General features: G+C 47.9%; 1 protein-coding gene across 4 annotated transcripts in view; it reads left to right on the top strand.

Annotated features, from left to right (window-relative positions):
• AHCYL1 (adenosylhomocysteinase like 1) overlaps positions 1 to 19,851 on the top strand; it is a 905,485-nt gene that overhangs the window by 504,855 nt on the left and 380,779 nt on the right. For all 4 annotated transcript variants that reach the window (XM_063955029.1, XM_063955028.1, XM_063955032.1 and 1 more), the window contains exon 9: positions 11,355 to 11,418. In XM_063955029.1, the coding sequence (XP_063811099.1) occupies positions 11,355 to 11,418 (64 nt within the window). The remainder of the gene's footprint in view (positions 1 to 11,354; positions 11,419 to 19,851) is intronic.

Raw genomic sequence — 19,851 nt, 5'->3', positions numbered from 1 at the left:
CGATCAGTTCCAGGCACTGCCTTTTGGTCTCTCTACAGCACCGAGGGTGTTCCCCATGGTCATGGCAGAGATGATGCTACTTCTCCGCAGACGAGGAGTGAACATAATTCCATATCTGGACGATCTGCTGATAAAAGCATAGTCCAGGGAGAGGTTGTTGCAGAGTATTGCTCTCTCAACTTGTCTACTCTAGGATCATGGGTGGATCCTGAATCTTCCAAAGTCACATTTGGAGCCGACAAGGAGACTACCCTTTCTGGGGATGATACTCAACACGGAAGTGCAGAGGGTGTTTCTACCGTTGGAGAAAGTGTAGGTAATTCAATCAAAGGTTTGGGATGTCCTGAAGCCAGCCCAGGTTTCGGTTAATCAGTACATTCGTCTTCTGGGGAAGATGGTAGACTCCTACGAGGCTAGGTTCCATGCGCTGTCATTCCAGCTAGATCTCCTAGACAAATGGTAGAGATCACACCTTCACATGCACCAGTGGAAACGCCTGTCACCGAAAGCCAGAATTTTGCTCCTCTGGTGGCTGCACACTTCTCACCTCCTGGAAGGTCGCAGGTTCGGGATTCAGAATTGCATCCTTCTAACCACGGATGCAAGTCTCAGAGGTTGGGGAGAGGGCTCCCAAGAGGCAAAGTTCCAAGGAAAGTGGTCAAGTCTGGAGTCCATACTTCCGATAAACATTCTGGAACTAAGGGCCATATACAATGGCCTTCTACAAGCGGCACATCTTCTGCAAGATTGGGCCATACAGGACCAGTCGTACAATGTCACAGCAGTGTCTTACATAAACTGTCAAGGCGGAACGAAGAGCAGAGCGGCAATGTCAGAGGTAACAAGAATTATCCTCTGGACAACTGGGAAGCGGGTTTCCTCAGCAGACACGATCTCCATCCAGGAGAATGGGGCCTCCACCCTGAGGTGTTCGCAGAGGTTACAAGCCAATGGGGTGTTCCTCATGTAGACATGATGGCTTCACGTCTCAACAAGAAGCTTCGGAGGTACTGTTCCAGGTCAAGAGACCCACAGGCAGTGGCAGTGGAAGCACTGGTAACTCTGTGAATGTTCCAGTCGGTGTATGTGTTCCCTCCACTTCAACTCATCCCAAGGGTTCTCAAACTCATAAAAAGAACAAGAGTTCAGGCGATCCTCATTGCTCCGGACTGGCCAAGGAGGGCTTGGTACGCCGATCTTCTGGAATTACTCCTGGAGGATCCGTGGCCTCTTCCTCTTCGCGAGGACCTTCTACCACAGGGGCCATTCACCTATCAAGACTTACCGCTGCTACGTTTGACGGCATGGAGGTTGAACGCCAGATCTTAGCTCAAAAGGGCATTCCGAAAAAGGTAATTTCTACCCTGATACAAGCTAGGGCGTTACGTTTAAACATCCCCATCGGATTTGGAAAAAGTATGTGTCTTGGTGTGACAAGAAGTTTCCAACAGTGGAGTTTCAACTGGACGGTTTCTCCTCTTTCTGCAAGCAGGTGTTGATGTGGGCCTACGCTTGGGCTCCATAAAAGTTCAGATTTCGGATTTGTCCATTTTCTTTCATAAACAATTGGCTGCACTCCCTAAGGTTTAGACATTCTTGAAAGAGATTCTGCACATCCAACCACCCTTTGTGCCTCCTACGGCACCTTGGGATCTTAATGTGGTGCTTCAGTTCTTGCAATCGGATTGGTTCGAACCTTTGCAGGAGGTGGACGTTAAGTTTCTTACTTGGAAGGCGGTCACGGTATTGGCATTGGCATCTGCTAGACGTGTGTCAGAATTGGGGGAATTGTCATGCAAGAGCCCCTACTTGATTTTCCATGAAGACAGAGCTGAGCTCAGAACACGTCAGCAATTTCTTCCGAAGGTTGGGTGTCCTGCTTCTAAGCAGACTATTTCTCACTGGATCAGGTTCACTATCCAGCATGCTTATTCGACGGCAGGCTTGCCGTATCCAAAATCTGTTAACGCCCAGGGTGTCTCGCCTTTACAGCTTTGCCGAGCGGCTACTTGGTTTGGTCGAACACGTTTGCTAAGTTCTACAAGTTCATTCCTTTGCCTCTGTGGACCTAAAGCTTGGTCAATCTGTTCTGCATGATCCTCAGCGCTCTCCCTCCCGTACTGGAAGCTTTGGTACGTCCCCATGGTACTAAATGGACCCCAGCATCCTCTAGGAGGTAAGAGGAAATAGGATTTTAATTACCTACCGGTAAATCCTTTTCTCGTAGTCCGTAGAGGATGCTGGGTGCCCGCCCAGCGCTTCGTATTCCTGCATTGTTACTTGGTTCAGTTTTGTTGTATCAGCCGTTGCTGAATTGTTCCAAGTGGGTTAGCTTGGCTTTCCTTTTTGTTATGTGTGAGCTGGTGTGAATCTCACCACTATCTGTGTAATTCCTTCTCTCAAAGTGTATCCGTCTCCTCGGGCACAGTTTCTATACTGAGTCTGGTAGGAGGGGCATAGAGGGAAGAGCCAGCCCACACTATTAAACTCTTAAAGTATCAGTGGCTCCCAAAGGACCCGTCTATACCCCATGTTACTAAATGGACCCCAGCATCCTCTACAGACTATGAGAAAAGGATTTACCGGTAGGTAATTAGAATCCTATTTTTCCCTCCAGCGACTTCCCGTGAGTGAACTAGATGATCTGGCTCTACTAGACACGGTTCGACCTCTGCGGATTTACTTGGACAATAATACTTCTGTCCAGTGCACAGATTCTCTGCTTGTTATTTACAACGCACATATATCTGGATGGCTGGCTGGCTGGCTACGAGGCAGACAATTGCAGGTTAACAGCCTCTTGGTCATCACGGTAGCCTACAGTATTCTAATGAGTGACCAGCACCAAACCTTTTGTTGTGCATTCCACAAGGGCAGTGCTGACCTCTGGGGTAGCACAACATGAGACTTTAGTGAAACAGGTTTGTTGTGCAGCTCTGTGGTCTTCTGTGAACATGTTTTTGCCCCAGGCGGCACCCATTGAGCACTTCTTCCTCTGCGGGCAGATGTTGAACGTTCCATGGTCCAGTGTACCCCAGCCTTGCTGAAAGAGAAAAGAGAATTTTTGGTCATTTACCGTTTAATCCTTTTTTCTGAAGCGGGCTGGAGAATACTGCATTCCCTCCCTCATGCTCAGTTGTGCGAGGGTTTTGCCTCCTAATTTGTATATTTGATCTAAGCTTCACTAGGTTACTGCTACTGCTTGCAGGACTCTTTTAAAGAAGTACTAGAATTAAGCGGTTGCAGAGGTGAGGAACTTACTATTTAAAGCTACAGTTTCATTTAGGTGCAAGCCAGGGCCGCCATCAGAAATTTTGGGGTCCGGGACTCGCAAAATAGGCAGCCCCACCCACAAAAAGAAATAATTTGATCAGGGTCATTTGGGTAGTTTCTGTTGTCATTATGATGTAAAAAGAGTAAACACAGTTGTTTGACAATAAATGGCTTCACAAAACCACTAACCATGAGTGAAAGAAAAGCTTGTGAGTTGTTATTCATTTTCTAAATTTTCAAATGGCCAGAAAATCACAAATTCTGCTAGGGTATGTAAACTTATGAGCACAGCTGTATGTATGTATATGTGTGTGTGTGTGTGTGTGTGTGTGTGTGTGTGTGTGTGTGTGTGTGTGTGTGTGTGTGTGTGTGTGTATATATATATATATATATATATATAAATAAAAAGAAACAGCTGCACTCCTTTTTCGCTAAAATATGAATAACTTGTAAGTAGCCGTTGCCCTCTGTTGGTGACTCGGCAATCACCTATACAAACAAGTTCTCTGTAGGCGGCACTCACGGTACAAGTAAAAGGAAGACAGGACACTGTCTGATTCGTATCGACGTTTCAATGTTACTAATGGAACATTTTCATCAGGATAACAATAGCTGTGAAAGACCCACCTAATTACCACTGCATCCGTCCATGGCGCCAAGAGTTCGTCTCACACGTCCAGTAATTGATGATGTCATCACGGGTCGACGTCCTCCGGCGTCACGGAGGGAAAACCACCTGTGCAGTGATACACTAATTACAACAGTGATAAAACCACAATACAAACATACATAAAAAAAACCATATAGATGCTGGCATGTCAGACAGATAAATCAATCAAACGATTAATCAAATTACCAATGACACAAAGAATGTACAAATCATTATCCCATAGTTAGATAGCTTATAGCAAATAAAGGAAACAAATTCCACAGGGTATAATTGTACTAGAATAAGTGCTAAAGCAGTAAAGGGATTAGTTAGCAGTACGGGGCAGTACGGCTTTGACAAGAAGTTACCCCCACGGATAAGAGGTGGAATATAATCAATGATCCGATGTTTAAGGACTGCCAGAGAATGACGGGCCTTGAGGAAGTGCCGGGCAACTGGCTGGTCGCTATGACCTGTAGCCAGCACAGCTCTAATAGAGGCTCGGTGTCCTGCCATTCTTTCTTTGAACATACATTAAGTCTTTCCCACATAGTGGAGACCGCAGGGGCAACTGAGTAGATAGACTACAAATTTAGTTGAACAGGTGACACGATGATGTATTTTAATATCGTTTACCTGAGTAAGGATGGTAAAAAGAATCACCCGGTAGCATATGGCTACAGGTATTGCAACCCAAGCAACGAAAGCATCAAGGCTTGGAAACACTCAAAAAAACTGTTTCATTTACATGTTTAGAACTAGGAAATTGTACATTAGTTTTAACAAGGTGGTCCCTAAGATTCTTTCCCCGTTTATACGCGGGCATTAAACGAGTATTAGATAGGGATGTAAGATTTTTGTCTGCCTGCATAATCGGCCAAAATTTATTAGAGATTTTTCTAATAGTATTACTATAAGAATTGAATTTGTTTACCCAGATATATATATATAAACCATACAAAATAAATATATATACACATACATACACACACACACACACACACACACACACACACACACACACACTCACACACACACACACTTTCTCTCTCCCATTCACTCTCCCTCAGCTTACCTATCACAGGCTCACCAGAGCTGTAGCAGCCTGGTTCCGTGTAGCGCCGTCCTCTCTGTTTCATGTAGCTCCGCCCCCTTTTCGTGACCGAAATCTGGCACTGTCACAGGAGAGGGAAGAGTATGCTGCAAGCTTCTATTGAAAAATTTATCTGCCAAAATGGCTGCTGCCTCAGAGGAGACAGTTATTAAAGATACTAGAGGAGCCTCCTCTAGTATCTTTTATAACTGTCTCCTCTGAGGCAGCGCCCATTTTTAGAGGGACGTCTACAATAGAAGCTTGCAGCGTCCTCTCCCCCTCCTTTGCAAATGCCAGAACTTGGTAATGAAAAGTGGGCGGAGCATTGCAGCGGGCAGACGACAGCATGAGCGGCCCGTGCCCTCTCCTCTCTGTCAGAGAGGCCGGGACATCTGTGCCCGCAGCACCCCCCTGATGGCAGGCCTGGTGCCAGCTCCAGCCCCAACCTGCAGTCCCATGGTCAAGTGTGCCCAGCCTGCTTCAGAGAAAAGGATTCAATGCTAAGTGACCAAAAATCTTTTCTCTGACGTCCTAGTGGATGCTGGGGACTCCGTAAGGACCATGGGGAATAGCGGGCTCCGCAGGAGACTGGGCACAACTAAGAAAGAAATAGGACTACCTGGTGTGCACTGGCTCCTCCCTCTATGCCCCTCCTCCAGACCTCAGTTAGAATTTTGTGCCCGGCCGAGCTGGTTGCACACTAGGGGCTCTCCTGAGCTCCTAGAAAAGAAAGTATATTTTAGGTTTTTTATTTTCAGTGAGATCTGCTGGCAACAGACTCACTGCTACGAGGGACTGAGGGGAGAGAAGCGAACCTACCTGCTTGCAGCTAGCTTGGGCTTCTAGGCTACTGGACACCATTAGCTCCAGAGGGATCGAACACAGGCCCAGCCTCGGTCGTCCGGTCCCGGAGCCGCGCCGCTGTCCCCCTTGCAGAGCCAGAAGCAAGAAGACGTTCCTGGAAATCGGCGGCAGAAGACTCCGGTCTTCATCAAGGTAGCGCACAGCACTGCAGCTGTGCGCCATTGACCACACACTCCGGTCACTGATGGGTGCAGGGCGCCGGGGGGGGGGCGCCCTGGGCTGCAATATGAGTACCTTGCTTGGCAAAATAACACATAATATAGTCATTAAGACTATATATGTGTAAAATCCCCTGCCAAAATATCCATAAAAAGCGGGAGAAGTCCGCCGAAAAAGGGGCGGGGCTATCTCCCTCAGCACACTGGCGCCATTTCCTCTCACAGCTCCGCTGGAAGGACGCTCCCCAGGCTCTCCCCTGCAGTTTCCAGACTCCATAGGGTAAAAAAGAGAGGGAGGGCACTAAATTTAGGCGCTAATACTATATATATAGCTGCTATAGGGTAAAATCACTTGTGTAGTGTGAATCCCTGCATTATATAGCGCTCTGGTGTGTGCTGGCATACTCTCTCTCTGTCTCCCCAAAGGACTTTGTGGGGTCCTGTCCTCGTTCAGAGCATTCCCTGTGTGTGTGCGGTGTGTCGGTACGGCTGTGTCGACATGTTTGATGAGGAGGCTTATGTGGAGGCGGAGCAGGTGCCGATAAATGTGATGTCACCCCCTGCGGGGTCGACACCTGAATGGATGGACATGTGGAAGGAATTACGCGACAGTGTCAACTCCTTACATAAAAGGTTTGACGACATAGCAGATGTGGGACAGCCGGCTTCTCAGCCCGTGCCTGCCCAGGCGTCTCAAAAGCCATCAGGGGCTCTAAAACGCCCACTACCTCAGATGGCAGACACAGATGTCGACACGGATACTGACTCCAGTGTCGACGACGATGAGACTAGTGTACATTCCAATAGAGCCACTCGTTATATGATTACGGCAATGAAAAATGTGTTGCACATTTCTGATATTACCCCATGTTCCACAAAAAAGGGTATTATGTTTGGGGAGAAAAAGCTACTAGTGGTTGTCCCCCATCTGATGAATTAAACGAGGTGTGTGAAGAAGCGTGGGCTTCCCCCGATAAGAAACTGGTAATTTCTAAAAAGTTACTAATGGCGTACCCTTTCCCGCCAGAGGACAGGTCACGTTGGGAGACATCCCCTAGGGTGGATAAAGCGCTCACACGTCTGTCAAAAAAGGTGGCACTACCGTCTCCGGACACGGCCGCCCTAAAGGAGCCTGCGGATAGAAAGCAGGAGGCTATCCTGAAGTCTGTATATACACACTCAGGAATTATACTGAGACCGACTATTGCTTCAGCATGGATGTGCAATACCCTAGACAGGGACACTATATTGCTAACCGTAGAGCATATTAAAGACGCAGTCTTATACATGAGAGATGCACAGAGGGATATTTGCCGGCTGGCATCTAAAATAAACGCAATGTCCATTTCTGCCAGGAGAGGGTTGTGGACTCGGCAGTGGACAGGAGATACAGATTCTAAAAGGCACAATGAAGTTTTGCCTTACAAGGGTGAGGAGTTGTTTGGGGATGGTCTCTCGGACCTCGTTTCCACAGCGACAGCTGGGAAGTCAGCATTTTTACCCCATGTTCCCTCACAGCCAAAGAAAGCACCGTATTATCAGGTACAGTCCTTTCGGCCCCAGAAAGGCAAGCGGGTTAGAGGCGCGTCCTTTCTGCCCAGAGGCAGAGGTAGAGGGAAAAAGCTGCAGCATACAGCCAGTTCCCAGGAACAAAAGTCCTCCCCCGCTTCCTCTAAGTCCACCGCATGACTCTGGGGCTCCACAGGCGGAGCCAGGTACGGTGGGGGCCCGTCTCAAGAACTTCAGCGACCAGTGGGCTCGCTCACGGGTGGATCCCTGGATTCTACAATTAGTATCTCAGGGGTACAAGCTGGAATTCGAGACATCTCCCCCTCACCGTTTCCTCAAATCTGTCTTGCCAACAGCTCCCCCGGACAGGGAGGCAGTGCTGGAGGCAATTCACAAGCTGTATTCGCAGCAGGTGATAGTCAAGGTACCCCTCCTTCAACAAGGATGGGGTTACTATTCCACAATGTTTGTGGTACCGAAACCGGACGGTTCGGTGAGACCCATTTTAAATTTAAAATCCTTGAACACTTATATAAGAAGGTTCAAGTTCAAGATGGAATCGCTCAGGGCGGTGATTGCAAGCCTGGATGAGGGGGATTACATGGTATCACTGGACATCAAGGATGCTTACCTGCATGTCCCCATTTACCCTCCTCACCAGGAGTACCTCAGATTTGTGGTACAGGACTGTCATTACCAATTCCAGACGTTGCCGTTTGGTCTGTACACGGCACCGAGGGTATTTACCAAGGTAATGGCCGAAATGATGATACTCCTTCGGAAAAAGGGAGTTTTAATAATCCCGTACTTGGACGATCTCCTTATAAAGGCGAGGTCCAGGGAACAGTTGTTGATCGGAGTAGCACTTTCTCGGGAAGTGCTACAACAGCACGGCTGGATCCTGAATATTCCAAAGTCGCAGCTGGTTCCTACAACGTGTCTACTGTTCCTGGGGATGGTTCTGGACACAGAACAGAAAAAAGTGTTCCTCCCGGAGGAGAAGGCCAAGGAGTTGTCATCTCTAGTCAGAGACCTCCTAAAACCAAAACAGGTGTCGGTGCACCACTGCACGCGAGTCCTGGGAAAGATGGTGGCTTCTTACGAAGCAATTCCATTCGGAAGGTTCCATGCAAGGATCTTTTAGTGGGATCTGTTGGACAAGTGGTCCGGATCGCATCTTCAGATGCATCGGCTGATAACCCTGTCTCCAAGGGCCAGGGTGTCGCTGCTGTGGTGGCTGCAGAGTGCTCATCTTCTAGAGGGACGCAGATTCGGCATACAGGACTGGATCCTGGTGACCACGGATGCGAGCCTTCGAGGTTGGGGGGCAGTCACACAGGGAAGAAACTTCCAGGGACAATGGTCGAGTCAGGAGACTTCCCTACACATAAATATTCTGGAACTAAGGGCCGTTTACAATGCCCTAAGTCAGGCAAGACCCCTGCTTCAGTCTGATCCAGTCAGACAACATCACGGCGGTCGCCCATGTAAACCGACAGGGCGGCACAAGAAGCAGGATGGCGATGGCAGAAGCCACAAGGATTCTCCGATGTGCGGAAAATCATGTGTTAGCACTGTCAGCAGTGTTCATTCCCGGAGTGGACAACTGGGAAGCAGACTTTCTCAGCAGACACGACCTCCACCCGGGATAGTGGGGACTTCATCCAGAAGTCTTCCAAATGATTGTACACCGGTGGGAAAGGCCACAGGTGGACATGATGGTGTCCCGCCTCAACAAAAAGCTAAAAAGATATTGTGCCAGGTCAAGGGACCCTCAGGCGATAGCTGTGGACGCTTTAGTGACACCGTGGGTGTACCAGTCGGTTTATGTGTTCCCTCCTCTTCCTCTCATACCCAAGGTACTGAGGATAATAAGAAGGAGAAGAGTAAGAACTATAATCATTGTTCCGGATTGGCCAAGAAGAGCTTGGTACCCAGAACTTCAAGAAATGATATCAGAGGAACCATGGCCTCTGCCGCTCAGACAGGACCTGCTGCAGCAGGGACCCTGTCTGTTCCAAGACTTACCGCGACTGCGTTTGACGGCATGGCGGTTGAACGCCGGATCCTGAAGGAAAAGGGCATTCCGGAGGAAGTCATCCCTACGCTGATTAAAGCTAGGAAGGAGGTGACCGCAAACCCTTATCACCGCATATGGCGAAAATATGTTGCGTGGTGTGAGGCCAGAAGGGCCCCAACGGAGTAGTTTCAGCTGGGTCGATTTCTGCACTTCCTACATTCAGGGGTGACTATGGGCCTCAAATTAGGTTCCATTAAGGTCCAGATTTCGGCTCTGTCGATTTTCTTCCAAAAAGAACTGGCTTCACTGCCTGAAGTTCAGACGTTTGTTAAAGGAGTGCTGCATATTCAGCCCCCTTTTGTGCCCCCAGTGGCACCTTGGGATCTCAACGTGGTGTTGGATTTCCTTAAGTCACATTGGTTTGAGCCAATTAAAACCGTGGAACTAAAATATCTCACGTGGAAAGTGGTCATGCTGTTGGCCTTGGCTTCGGCCAGGCGTGTGTCAGAATTGGCGGCTTTGTCATGTAAAGGCCCTTATCTGATTTTCCATATGGATAGGGCGGAATTGAGGACTCGTCCCCAATTTCTTCCTAAGGTGGTATCAGCTTTTCACTTGAACCAACCTATTGTGGTGCCTGCGGCTACTAAGGACTTGGAGGATTCCAAGTTGCTAGACGTCGTCAGGGCCCTGAAACTCTATATTTCCAGGACGGCTGGAGTCAGGAAAACTGACTCGCTATTTATCCTGTATGCGCCCAACAAGCTGGGTGCTCCTGCTTCAAAGCAGTCTATTGCTCGCTGGATCTGTAGTACGATTCAACTTGCACATTCTGCGGCTGGACTGCCGCATCCTAAATCTGTAAAAGCCCATTCCACGAGGAAAGTGGGCTCTTCTTGGGCGGCTGCCCGAGGGGTCTCGGCTTTACAACTTTGCCGAGCTGCTACTTGGTCGGGTTCAAACACATTTGCTAAATTCTACAAGTTTGAAACCCTGGCTGAGGAGGACATTGAGTTTGCTCATTCGGTGCTGCAGAGTCATCCGCACTCTCCCGCACGTTTGGGAGCTTTGGTATAATCCCCATGGTCCTTACGGAGTCCCCAGCATCCACTAGGACGTCAGAGAAAATAAGAATTTACTCACCGGTAATTCTATTTCTCGTAGTCCGTAGTGGATGCTGGGCGCCCATCCCAAGTGCGGATTGTCTGCAAAACTTGTATATAGTTATTGCTTAACTAAAAGGGTTATTGTTATGAGCCATCTGTTCGTGAGGCTCAGTTGTTATTCATACTGTTAACTGGATATAGTATCACGAGTTGTACGGTGTGATTGGTGTGGCTGGAATGAGTCTTACTCGGGATTTCAAATCCTTCCTTATTGTGTCAGCTCTTCCGGGCATGGTTTCCTAACTGAGGTCTGGAGGAGGGGCATAGAGGGAGGAGCCAGTGCACACCAGGTAGTCCTATTTCTCTCTTAGTTGTGCCCAGTCTCCTGCGGAGCCCGCTATTCCCCATGGTCCTTACGGAGTCCCCAGCATCCACTACGGACTACGAGAAATAGAATTACCGGTGAGTAAATTCTTATTTTTTTTTCCACTCAAAAATATATTTCCTTTGCATATACACACTCATGCCGTGTATCTCAGATTAAATTATAGTTTGTCACCATATTACGGTCTAATAAACAGGTATTGAATAGGTCTTCATCTTGCGGTTATACCTTGGATGACCCCTTTTTTTTTTTTACTGCATTTTTATTATTCATTTGTGAATATTCTGTATTCCGCAGATTGAAAAGAAGCACGGATGTTATGTTTGGAGGAAAACAAGTCATTGTGTGTGGCTATGGAGAGGTGAGTAACTCAGAAGTCATTGTACTCAACACTGGTTTATTATATTACTGTTTTCCCCCAGGATTTAGGAAGGTCAGGGCGCTGAGGTGCTGGGCAGTCAGTGTGCATGCGTGCCTGGAAAGGAGGCGCGGCTGACCGTGGAGGGGGTACTGCGCTGCCAGACACACTGTTGGGGGTGATCTGGCCTCCTCGACGTCACTGATGGGGGCGTGCCCAGCTCCTACAGAGGTGTTGGGCTTCCCCCAAGCACTCCCTTTAATGTGAATAGATGCTGTGCGCATGGCATCTATTCACATGGCTCCAGCAAGGCAGCAGTCAGAATGCTTTAGCAGGGTACCACTACAGGGGCACATTTTGCCCTTTAAAAATTGGGTAGGGCGCGGCACCCTGATAGAACAGCCTATCGTGAAGACTACTTCATTTTAGAAGGCAAGAAAAACAGTTGTGTCCTCATACACCTACCTTTAAACCACACTAAATAGCCCTGTTTTTTCTTCCTCCACTAGGGATCACAGGGAAACGCTGGGTATAGCCTGGAGAGTCTGGGCACCAAACAGTTACTTTATTTCCCTGCAGCCACAGACTCCCCCTCCACTATTCCCAGCCATCAGCAAGCTAGTTTTATTTTGATGCTGGCAGGAACCGGCACCATTTTGGCAATCCCCCTTCGGTTTGCTGCTCACATTGCCCGTTTTGTTAGACTTCTATCCAACCAACTACACAGATGGATTCCCTTGGGATCCAGCAGACTGGCAACTGGATACTTTCCACATGAGATGCAATTGAACACCCACCCTTGCATTTGCCTGGTATCTTGGCAGATTTGCTATTAGAGGATGCTAAAACTGTGGCGAGGTATGCTGGTATTTGTAGTTTCACAACTGGAGAGCCACAGGTTGGCCAAGCCTGTACTAGAGAATGGCCTCAGTTCTGGTACACATGTATAGGGGTTTATTGTCTCTAGTGTGGCACATTATGACAAGTTCCTACCTATTCTGGTGAGCAGCTGTTGACTCAGGTGATTGACCTCTTAGTCTTATGTCTTATGTCTGCTGTGGTGGCAAAGCATAGCCCTTGGGTTGCATTCCTGGTGTGCTTACACAGGTTCTAAGTCGACTTAGGGTCTCTCCCTTTTTCAGTAGAGATCCTCTTGGTCCAGAGTTGGACAGGATAGTCACTATGGTATCAGACTTTCCTTCTTCGGCACCCCTCATAGCTCAGAGAGAGTTCAAGATGTTTAATTTCCATTCCTTTTTCTATCTTCCTGTCTCCTCTAGGGATCTAGGTCCTGAGGTGGGGAGCCTTGGTCCACCAGACAGCTGACAGGCTTAACGCATTAAGGGGCGAGTTTCCAAACCTGGGGACTCCAGCGCGGAAGGCCTGCTTCCGCTATTTCTCCGAAGCATGGATACAAACCATGACAGATAACCAGGAATACACTCTGACTGTTCAGAGGCATCCTGCCATCCTGGCTACCGGCTGTCCAGTACGCCCAGAAACCTCTGGAGTTTTCGGGGAGTCCATTTGCTCCCTTCCGGCCTCCATTGTCTTCATTCTGTTTCCCCGTCTTGAAAGAAGTACATGTTTTTAAGCCAACCTCATACTAAATTACGGACCAGATGGCTTGTTACAGCCCATCCTCATTCTGAAGGCACTAAACAAGTAACTGAGTATTCCCTTGTTCTGCAAAGAATCTCTTAGCTCCATCATTCTGCCTCTGGAACATTGTAATTTTAGGGCAACCTTAGACATACTGTACATATTCCTATCCGAGTTAGTCATCAGTGCTTACTCAGGTTGAAGGTATGTGGGCATCACCAGTCTTCAATATTACCATTTTGGCGGTCCACGGTTCAGCTAATTTTCAAGCGAGTCAGACCAGCTCATCTTCGGCGCAGGGATCTCTTAACCTTATCTGAATGTTCTGCTTATCCGGGCTCTGTCACAGAATATCCTCAGGGAACACATCTGTGTTATGTTAGATCTTCTCCAATCCCACAGAAGGATCAAATATTTGAAAAATGTTCCTTAACTCTGTCTCAGGAGATGTTACATTGATAGCTTTGCTGGATTCCAGAGTTCATCGGGTGTTCCTTCCTGCAGACATACTTCAGATCTTGCCAACAAAGATTTGTCTATTCTGACATCACCAAGTGTCAATGAACTATTAAATACAATTCCTGGGCTACCTAGTTTGCACCTTTAACATGATGGAGTTTGTTCTGTTTAACTTCAGACATGTTCAGATGAAAGTTTTTTGGCTTGGTGGAGCAGATCCCATCTGCAATTTAAAGACAACTTCTCTCTCAGGATATCGGATACTCCCTTTTGGGGTGGTTCAAGAGGTCCCACTTGGATAGGGGATGTCTGAAGTCCTCCTCGCCACTGATGCAGGTCTTCACAGGTCACAGGACAGTATCCAGTCATCGATCTTTCTGGGTTAAGCTGGTTACCAATCCACTTTCTGGACTCCTGAGTGATCTTCAGAGCTCTTGGTCTAGCTTAATTACTCCTTGATCTGCTACTCCTCCAGCATCATCCAGTCTGTCACGATCCGTGTTACAGGACACCAGTATTTACCTTTCAGGTGTCTCCTGAGGCTGGCTCAGCGTTCCAGGGCCGCGTCTCAGTCATGCTGCTGATATCCTCACGTCATGTCTCCTCTCTGCCAGTCTGCAGATGCTGTCATAAGGAACTCTTATTGTCTGGATGGTGTTTCTAGCCGCCGCGGCCTCAGCCGCCATTGCTGCTCTTCTAGTGCTCAGATGGCTCTTCATGGCGTCTCCTGTCAGTTGCAGTCTCTGCCGCCATCATTGTAATTCAAGTGCACAGGCGGGTCTGCGTGACGCTTCTCACCCGATGTAGTCTCTGCCGCCTGCCCCGTGTGTCTACTGCACGGGTTGGCATCCATTGGCTCCTGCGGCCGCTGCCGCCATTATGCAAACCCCATGTGGTGCTACAAACTAGATTTCCCTCCAAGTGCCAGTATGGGTGCAGCCATGTTGGTCAAATCACATGACACTATTTCCACCAATCCACTGCATTGCTGAACACTGCCTGATTGCGCATCCAATCCCTGCACTGCTGAGGGTATAAAGGGACTGATCCTGAACCGGGAAGTTGTCAGTGCTTTGTTTGTCATTACCAGTGTAACCTGTCTCTGCTCCCTGTAGTTGATTATTAAGTTCCAGGTATTCCAGCTTCATTCCATCAGAGACCCGCACCAATCACCACCTTGCGGTGCAGCCTGACTTCACAGTGTCCTCACTGCTCCCTGCTACTGGCAGTGCTCTAAAACACTGGCTTCCAGCACCTGGCTCCCAGCGGTGTTCAGCTTCACAGTACTATCGATGTTCCACCATCGGTTTCCTTGACACCATCGATGTTCAGTTATCTATTCTTTAATATCACCGATCCCTAGCGTCACCAGTGTCATTCAACTCTTCTCCTGTTAACACTGGTTCTTCTGCACTTCTTCAACAGTTCTCCATCACCGGTTCCAACCAGCAAACCCGGCAGTCTACGTGTACAATCTACTCTACACTGCATTCAGCCTCTGTACAACATCTGCTGACCAGTTCATATCTCCATCTTATTATTTCAGCATATAGGTGTTGGTGAAAGGACTTTCCATCTCCTGATTTCCTAACCCCTCAAGCTAGTCTTGCTGTGGATACCACACCTAAGGACATTTCCTTTATTTCTGCATCCAGTGGAACTGTGTACTGTTTTTAATCATTCCTCATGTTCTACTGTTACTGCCGTGTACCATCTGAACTGTGGTGAATAAATATACATTAATTTTATCCTTGTTGCCGTGGTCACACCTTCGGGCATTGCTGGAACAAATCTATATGCATGTCTAAAAGTCCTATATTGCCGCCCAGGTTTACATACACACCAGCCCCTACAACTGTGGCCACTCCTGGTCAACACCAGCCCTCAGTTGTGACAGTAAGTACTGACCAAATGAATCTGGCCAGAGACCAAGATCAAGCGACCGGGCCAAGGCATGAACATGCAGCCCGTCTTAAACAGCTGGAGGCTGCACTGGGCCATGTGATTCGGTGTCTTCAGTACCTCTCCTCTCGGCTGGATGAGATACAAGCCACCCTCCATGGTTCAGGGGCGCCCAGTGTGCCGACCGCAGTACCTACAGTGGTAACCCCACCCACCATACCCATTTCTACTCCACGTCTTCATTTACCGACACCAGCAAAATTTGATGGGTCTCCAAAAGCCTGCAGGGGATTTCTCAACTAGTGTGAAATCCATTTCGAGTTACAGCCTGGCAGTTTCCCAACTGATCGCACCAAGGTTGCCTACATTATCTCCCTCCTCAGTGGCTCTGCCGTCGACTGGGCATCACCCTTCAGGGAGAGATCGGATGCTATGCTGTCCTCTTATACAGACTTTGTGGCGACATTCAGGCGCATCTTCAACGAGCCAGGTCGTGTAACTTCAGCCTCTTCCGAGATTCTCCGTTTACGCCAGAGGACGCAAACTGTTGGACAGTATCTAATGCAGTTCCAGATTCTGGCATCAGAACTGTCATGGAATGATGACGCTTTATACGCAGCCTTCTGGGGTGGCCTATCTGAGCGCATAAAGGACGAGCTCACTACTAGAGACTTACCTCCAACGTTAAACGAGCTCATCTCTCTTTGTACTAAAGTGGATCTGCGGTTCAGTAAAAGGGAAGTTGAGCGAGGAAGATCCACATTTCCTAAGTCTTCTATTGCTCCTCCTCCTCGTCAACCATCTCCGCCCAAGGACGAACCCATGCAGATAGGTTACTCTCGTCTATCTCCGGCAGAGCGTAGAAGATGTTTATCCGAGCGTCTCTGCCTGTATTGTAGTGCACCTTCTCATGTTCTTAATGCCTGTCCCAAGCGTCCGGGACAGCTTCAAGTCCTAGCTCGTCCAGGAGAAGACCGGCTAGGAGTAACGAATCTCTCCTCATCTTCAAGTGAGTGTAACTTCCCAGTCTCGCTCCAAGTGGCCCATCGCACTAGGAACATTATTGCTCTATTAGACTCAGGAGCGGCTGGGAACTTTATTACTCAGGTATACGTCAAACAATGGTCTCTACCCACCGAGAGACTTTCTTCTTCGATATCCTTGACTGCTGTGGATGGCAGTAAGATTTCTGATGCAGTCATTTCCTCTAAGACTCTACCTGTCCATCTGAAGGTAGGAGCTCTCCATTCAGAATTAATCCCCTTCCTGGTGATTTCAAAGACCACTCATCCCGTGGTTTTAGGCCTTCCATGGCTTCGTTTGCATAACCCCCAGATTGATTGGAGGATGAACTGTATCGTGGCATGGGGGCCTTTGTGCTACAAAACCTATTGTTTCAAAGAAATTCCAGTTCGTACTTCATCTTACAAATTTATTGATGTTTCACCTCCACTGCATCAAGATTCCACTAGAGCTATTCAAGATTGGCCGATACCTACAACCCTCAAGGGTGTCCAGAGATTTTTAGGATTCGCCAATTATTACAGAAAGTTTATTCAAGACTTTTCCATCATTGTGGCGCCTATCACGGCCTTTACCAAAAAGGTTTCTAACCATTCCAAGTGGTCCATAGAAGCTGTCCAAGCCTTCCATTTGTTAAAGCAGAGGTTCATTCCAGCTCCAGTGTTGAAACAGCCAGATACCAACTCGCCTTTCACTCTTGAGGTGGATGCCACTTCCGTGGGAGTGGGCGCCGTGTTGTCTCAAAGAGCTAAAGATGGTCATCTGCATCCTTGCGGCTTCTTCTCCCGGAAGTTCTCCCCCGCTGAGCGCAATTACGCCATTGGCGATCAGGAATTGTTGGCTATGAAACTCGCTCTGGAAGAGTAGAGATACTTGCTAGAGGGAGCTTCTCACACCATCACTATTCTAACAGACCACAAGAATCTCCTGTATTTGAAAGGTGCACAATGTCTCAACCCTTATCGAGCCAGATGGGCGCTTTTTTTTTCTAGGTTCGACTTTAAGCTCCAGTTCTGTCCAGGGTCACAGAATCGCGAGGCTGATGCCCCTTCCCACTCCTGGTAGCAACAAAATGAGTCTGAGTCTACTGACAAGCATCCTATTATTAATCCAGTGGCCTTCACCACGTTAAGGATGGACTCTATACCCCCAACAGGGAAAAATTTAGTAAAGCCAGCTCTAAGGAAGAATCTCTTGCATTGGGCACATGCTTCCCATTTTTCCGGACATGCGGGCATCCAGAAAACTCTTGAATTCATCTCCAGGTCTTACTGGTGGCCGACTCTAAATAAGGACATTACCGAGTTTATTGCTTCCTGCCCAAAATGTGCCCAACACAAAGTATCTCGCCAGTCACCCGCTGGGATACTGGTTCCGCTATCTGTTCCTAATCATCCGTGGACCCATTTATCAATGGACTTTATTACGGACCTTCCTATGGGCAACAAGTTTAATACCATCTGGGTGGTAATTGACCGGTTCACCAAGATGACTCATTACATTCCCCTTACCGGTCTTCCATCAGCTTCCAAGTTGGCTCAAGTTTTCATTCAGGATATCTTCAGACTACATGGTCTTCCCGAGGAGATAATTTCTGACAGAGGAGTACAGTTTGTGGCCAAGTTTTGGTGAAGTTTATGTTTGTCCCTCCATGTCAAATTAAAATTCTCCACAGCTTATCACCCCCAGACCAATGGTCAATCTTAGAGGGTGAATCAGGACTTAGAGGCCTTCCTCCGAATTTATGTATCTTCCTCTCAAGATGACTGGGTTCAACTTGTTCCCTGGGCCGAGTTCTGCAATAACAACCAATATCATTCTTCATCCTCTACTACGCCATTCTTCACCAACTATGGATTCCACCCTAAAGTTCCAGAATTTCATCCGCTTCCAGTAACTTCAGTGCCAGCAGCTGATATCAGTCTTTGTCAGTTTTCAAATAACTGGAAAAATGTCTGAGCGGCTCTACTCAAGGCATCATTAGATACAAGAAGTTTGCAGATAAGAAGCGTAGGGCAATTCCTGCCCTCAAAGTGGGTGATCGTGTTTGGCTTTTTACAAAGAATTTGAGATTGAGAGTTCCAAGCATGAAATTTGCTCCTCGATATATTGGACCTTTTCGAATTGAACAAGTCATCAACCCAGTGGCTCACTAACACCAGCTACCTCTGTTCCTGAAAATTCCGAAGACGTTTCATGTTTCCCTTCTGAAACCACTGATTCTGAATCGGTTCCATTCAGCACTTCCTTCGGCTCCCAAAGTCCAGACTCAACGTGGAGTTGAGTATGGAGTCGCCAAGATTCTGGACTCACGTTTTCGATATGGTCAACTTCAGTATTTGATTTATTGGAAGGGCTATGGCCCTGAGGAACGTTCCTGGACCAGTGCTTCAGATGTCCATGCTCCTACATTGGTTCGGAATTACCACTCCAGATTTCCTCAAAAGCCAAAGAAGTGTCCTGGGGCCACTCCTAAAGGGGGGGGGGGGGGGGGGGGTGCTGTCACGATCCGGGTTACAGGACACCAATATTTACCTTTCAGTTGTCTCTTGAGGCTGGCTCAGCGTTCCAGGGCCGGGTCTCAGTCATGCTGCTGATAACCTACTGGTGGACGTTCTAGTGGTACAGATGACGATACCTACTCATATATGCATCATTCCTCTGATCCCAGGGATCTGCAAGTTGTAATTCAAGATTGGGGATGCATTGTGATCCTCGTGGCTTCGAACTGGCCGTGCAGGTTTTCTACACCTCTGTGGCCGGATCTTCTGTTTCAGGGCTTGTGCTTCCATCCATATCTGGCATGCCTCGCTTTGATAGGTTGACTCTTGAGACATCCATCCTGAGAGCAAAGGGAATTTCCAGGAAAATCATCCGTACCATGCTTAATGCTCAAAAGCCTTTTACAGCTGGAATTTATCACCATGTTTGTCCGACATACATATGTGCCCTCCGTTATCTTGGCTGGCTGAGGCATTAGTTACGATCGGGCATACGGAGCCTGCCTGGGCGCAAGGAGGCATGCCTAGTCATATGGAGGTGCGCCTAGTCGTAGGGTGGCACAGAGCATTTGGCGTTACCTTTAAGTGTAATACCTGCGATCATCCATCAGATGTCGCTTTTTAAAATCACCACTGCGCATGCATGTGGTCTCTATTAAAAATACAATACCAAAATACATAGTAAGAACTACTTTATTGGTGCGTCTCGTTACGCTACAATATGCTACAGTATGTCATACAGTATATTACAGTGTACAGTCGTAAATACAGTAGTACAGTATATACAGATGCAATTGAACGTGATAAAGCCACAGTATAGTCCATTGACGTTAGGAATATGTGAGCGTCCAAGTCCCGCAGACAAATCAACAAATAAAACCAGTAGTGTACACAGAGGCAAACGGACGTGTTACAAATACATTGTGGTCCATTGATGTTAGGGATATTA

The sequence above is a fragment of the Pseudophryne corroboree genome, chromosome 2 (assembly GCF_028390025.1).
Source record: "Pseudophryne corroboree isolate aPseCor3 chromosome 2, aPseCor3.hap2, whole genome shotgun sequence".
In the NCBI taxonomy this organism is placed as follows: Eukaryota; Metazoa; Chordata; class Amphibia; order Anura; family Myobatrachidae; genus Pseudophryne; species Pseudophryne corroboree.
Note: the sequence above shows the minus strand (reverse complement) of the source record. Positions and strands in the feature narration are given on the sequence as shown.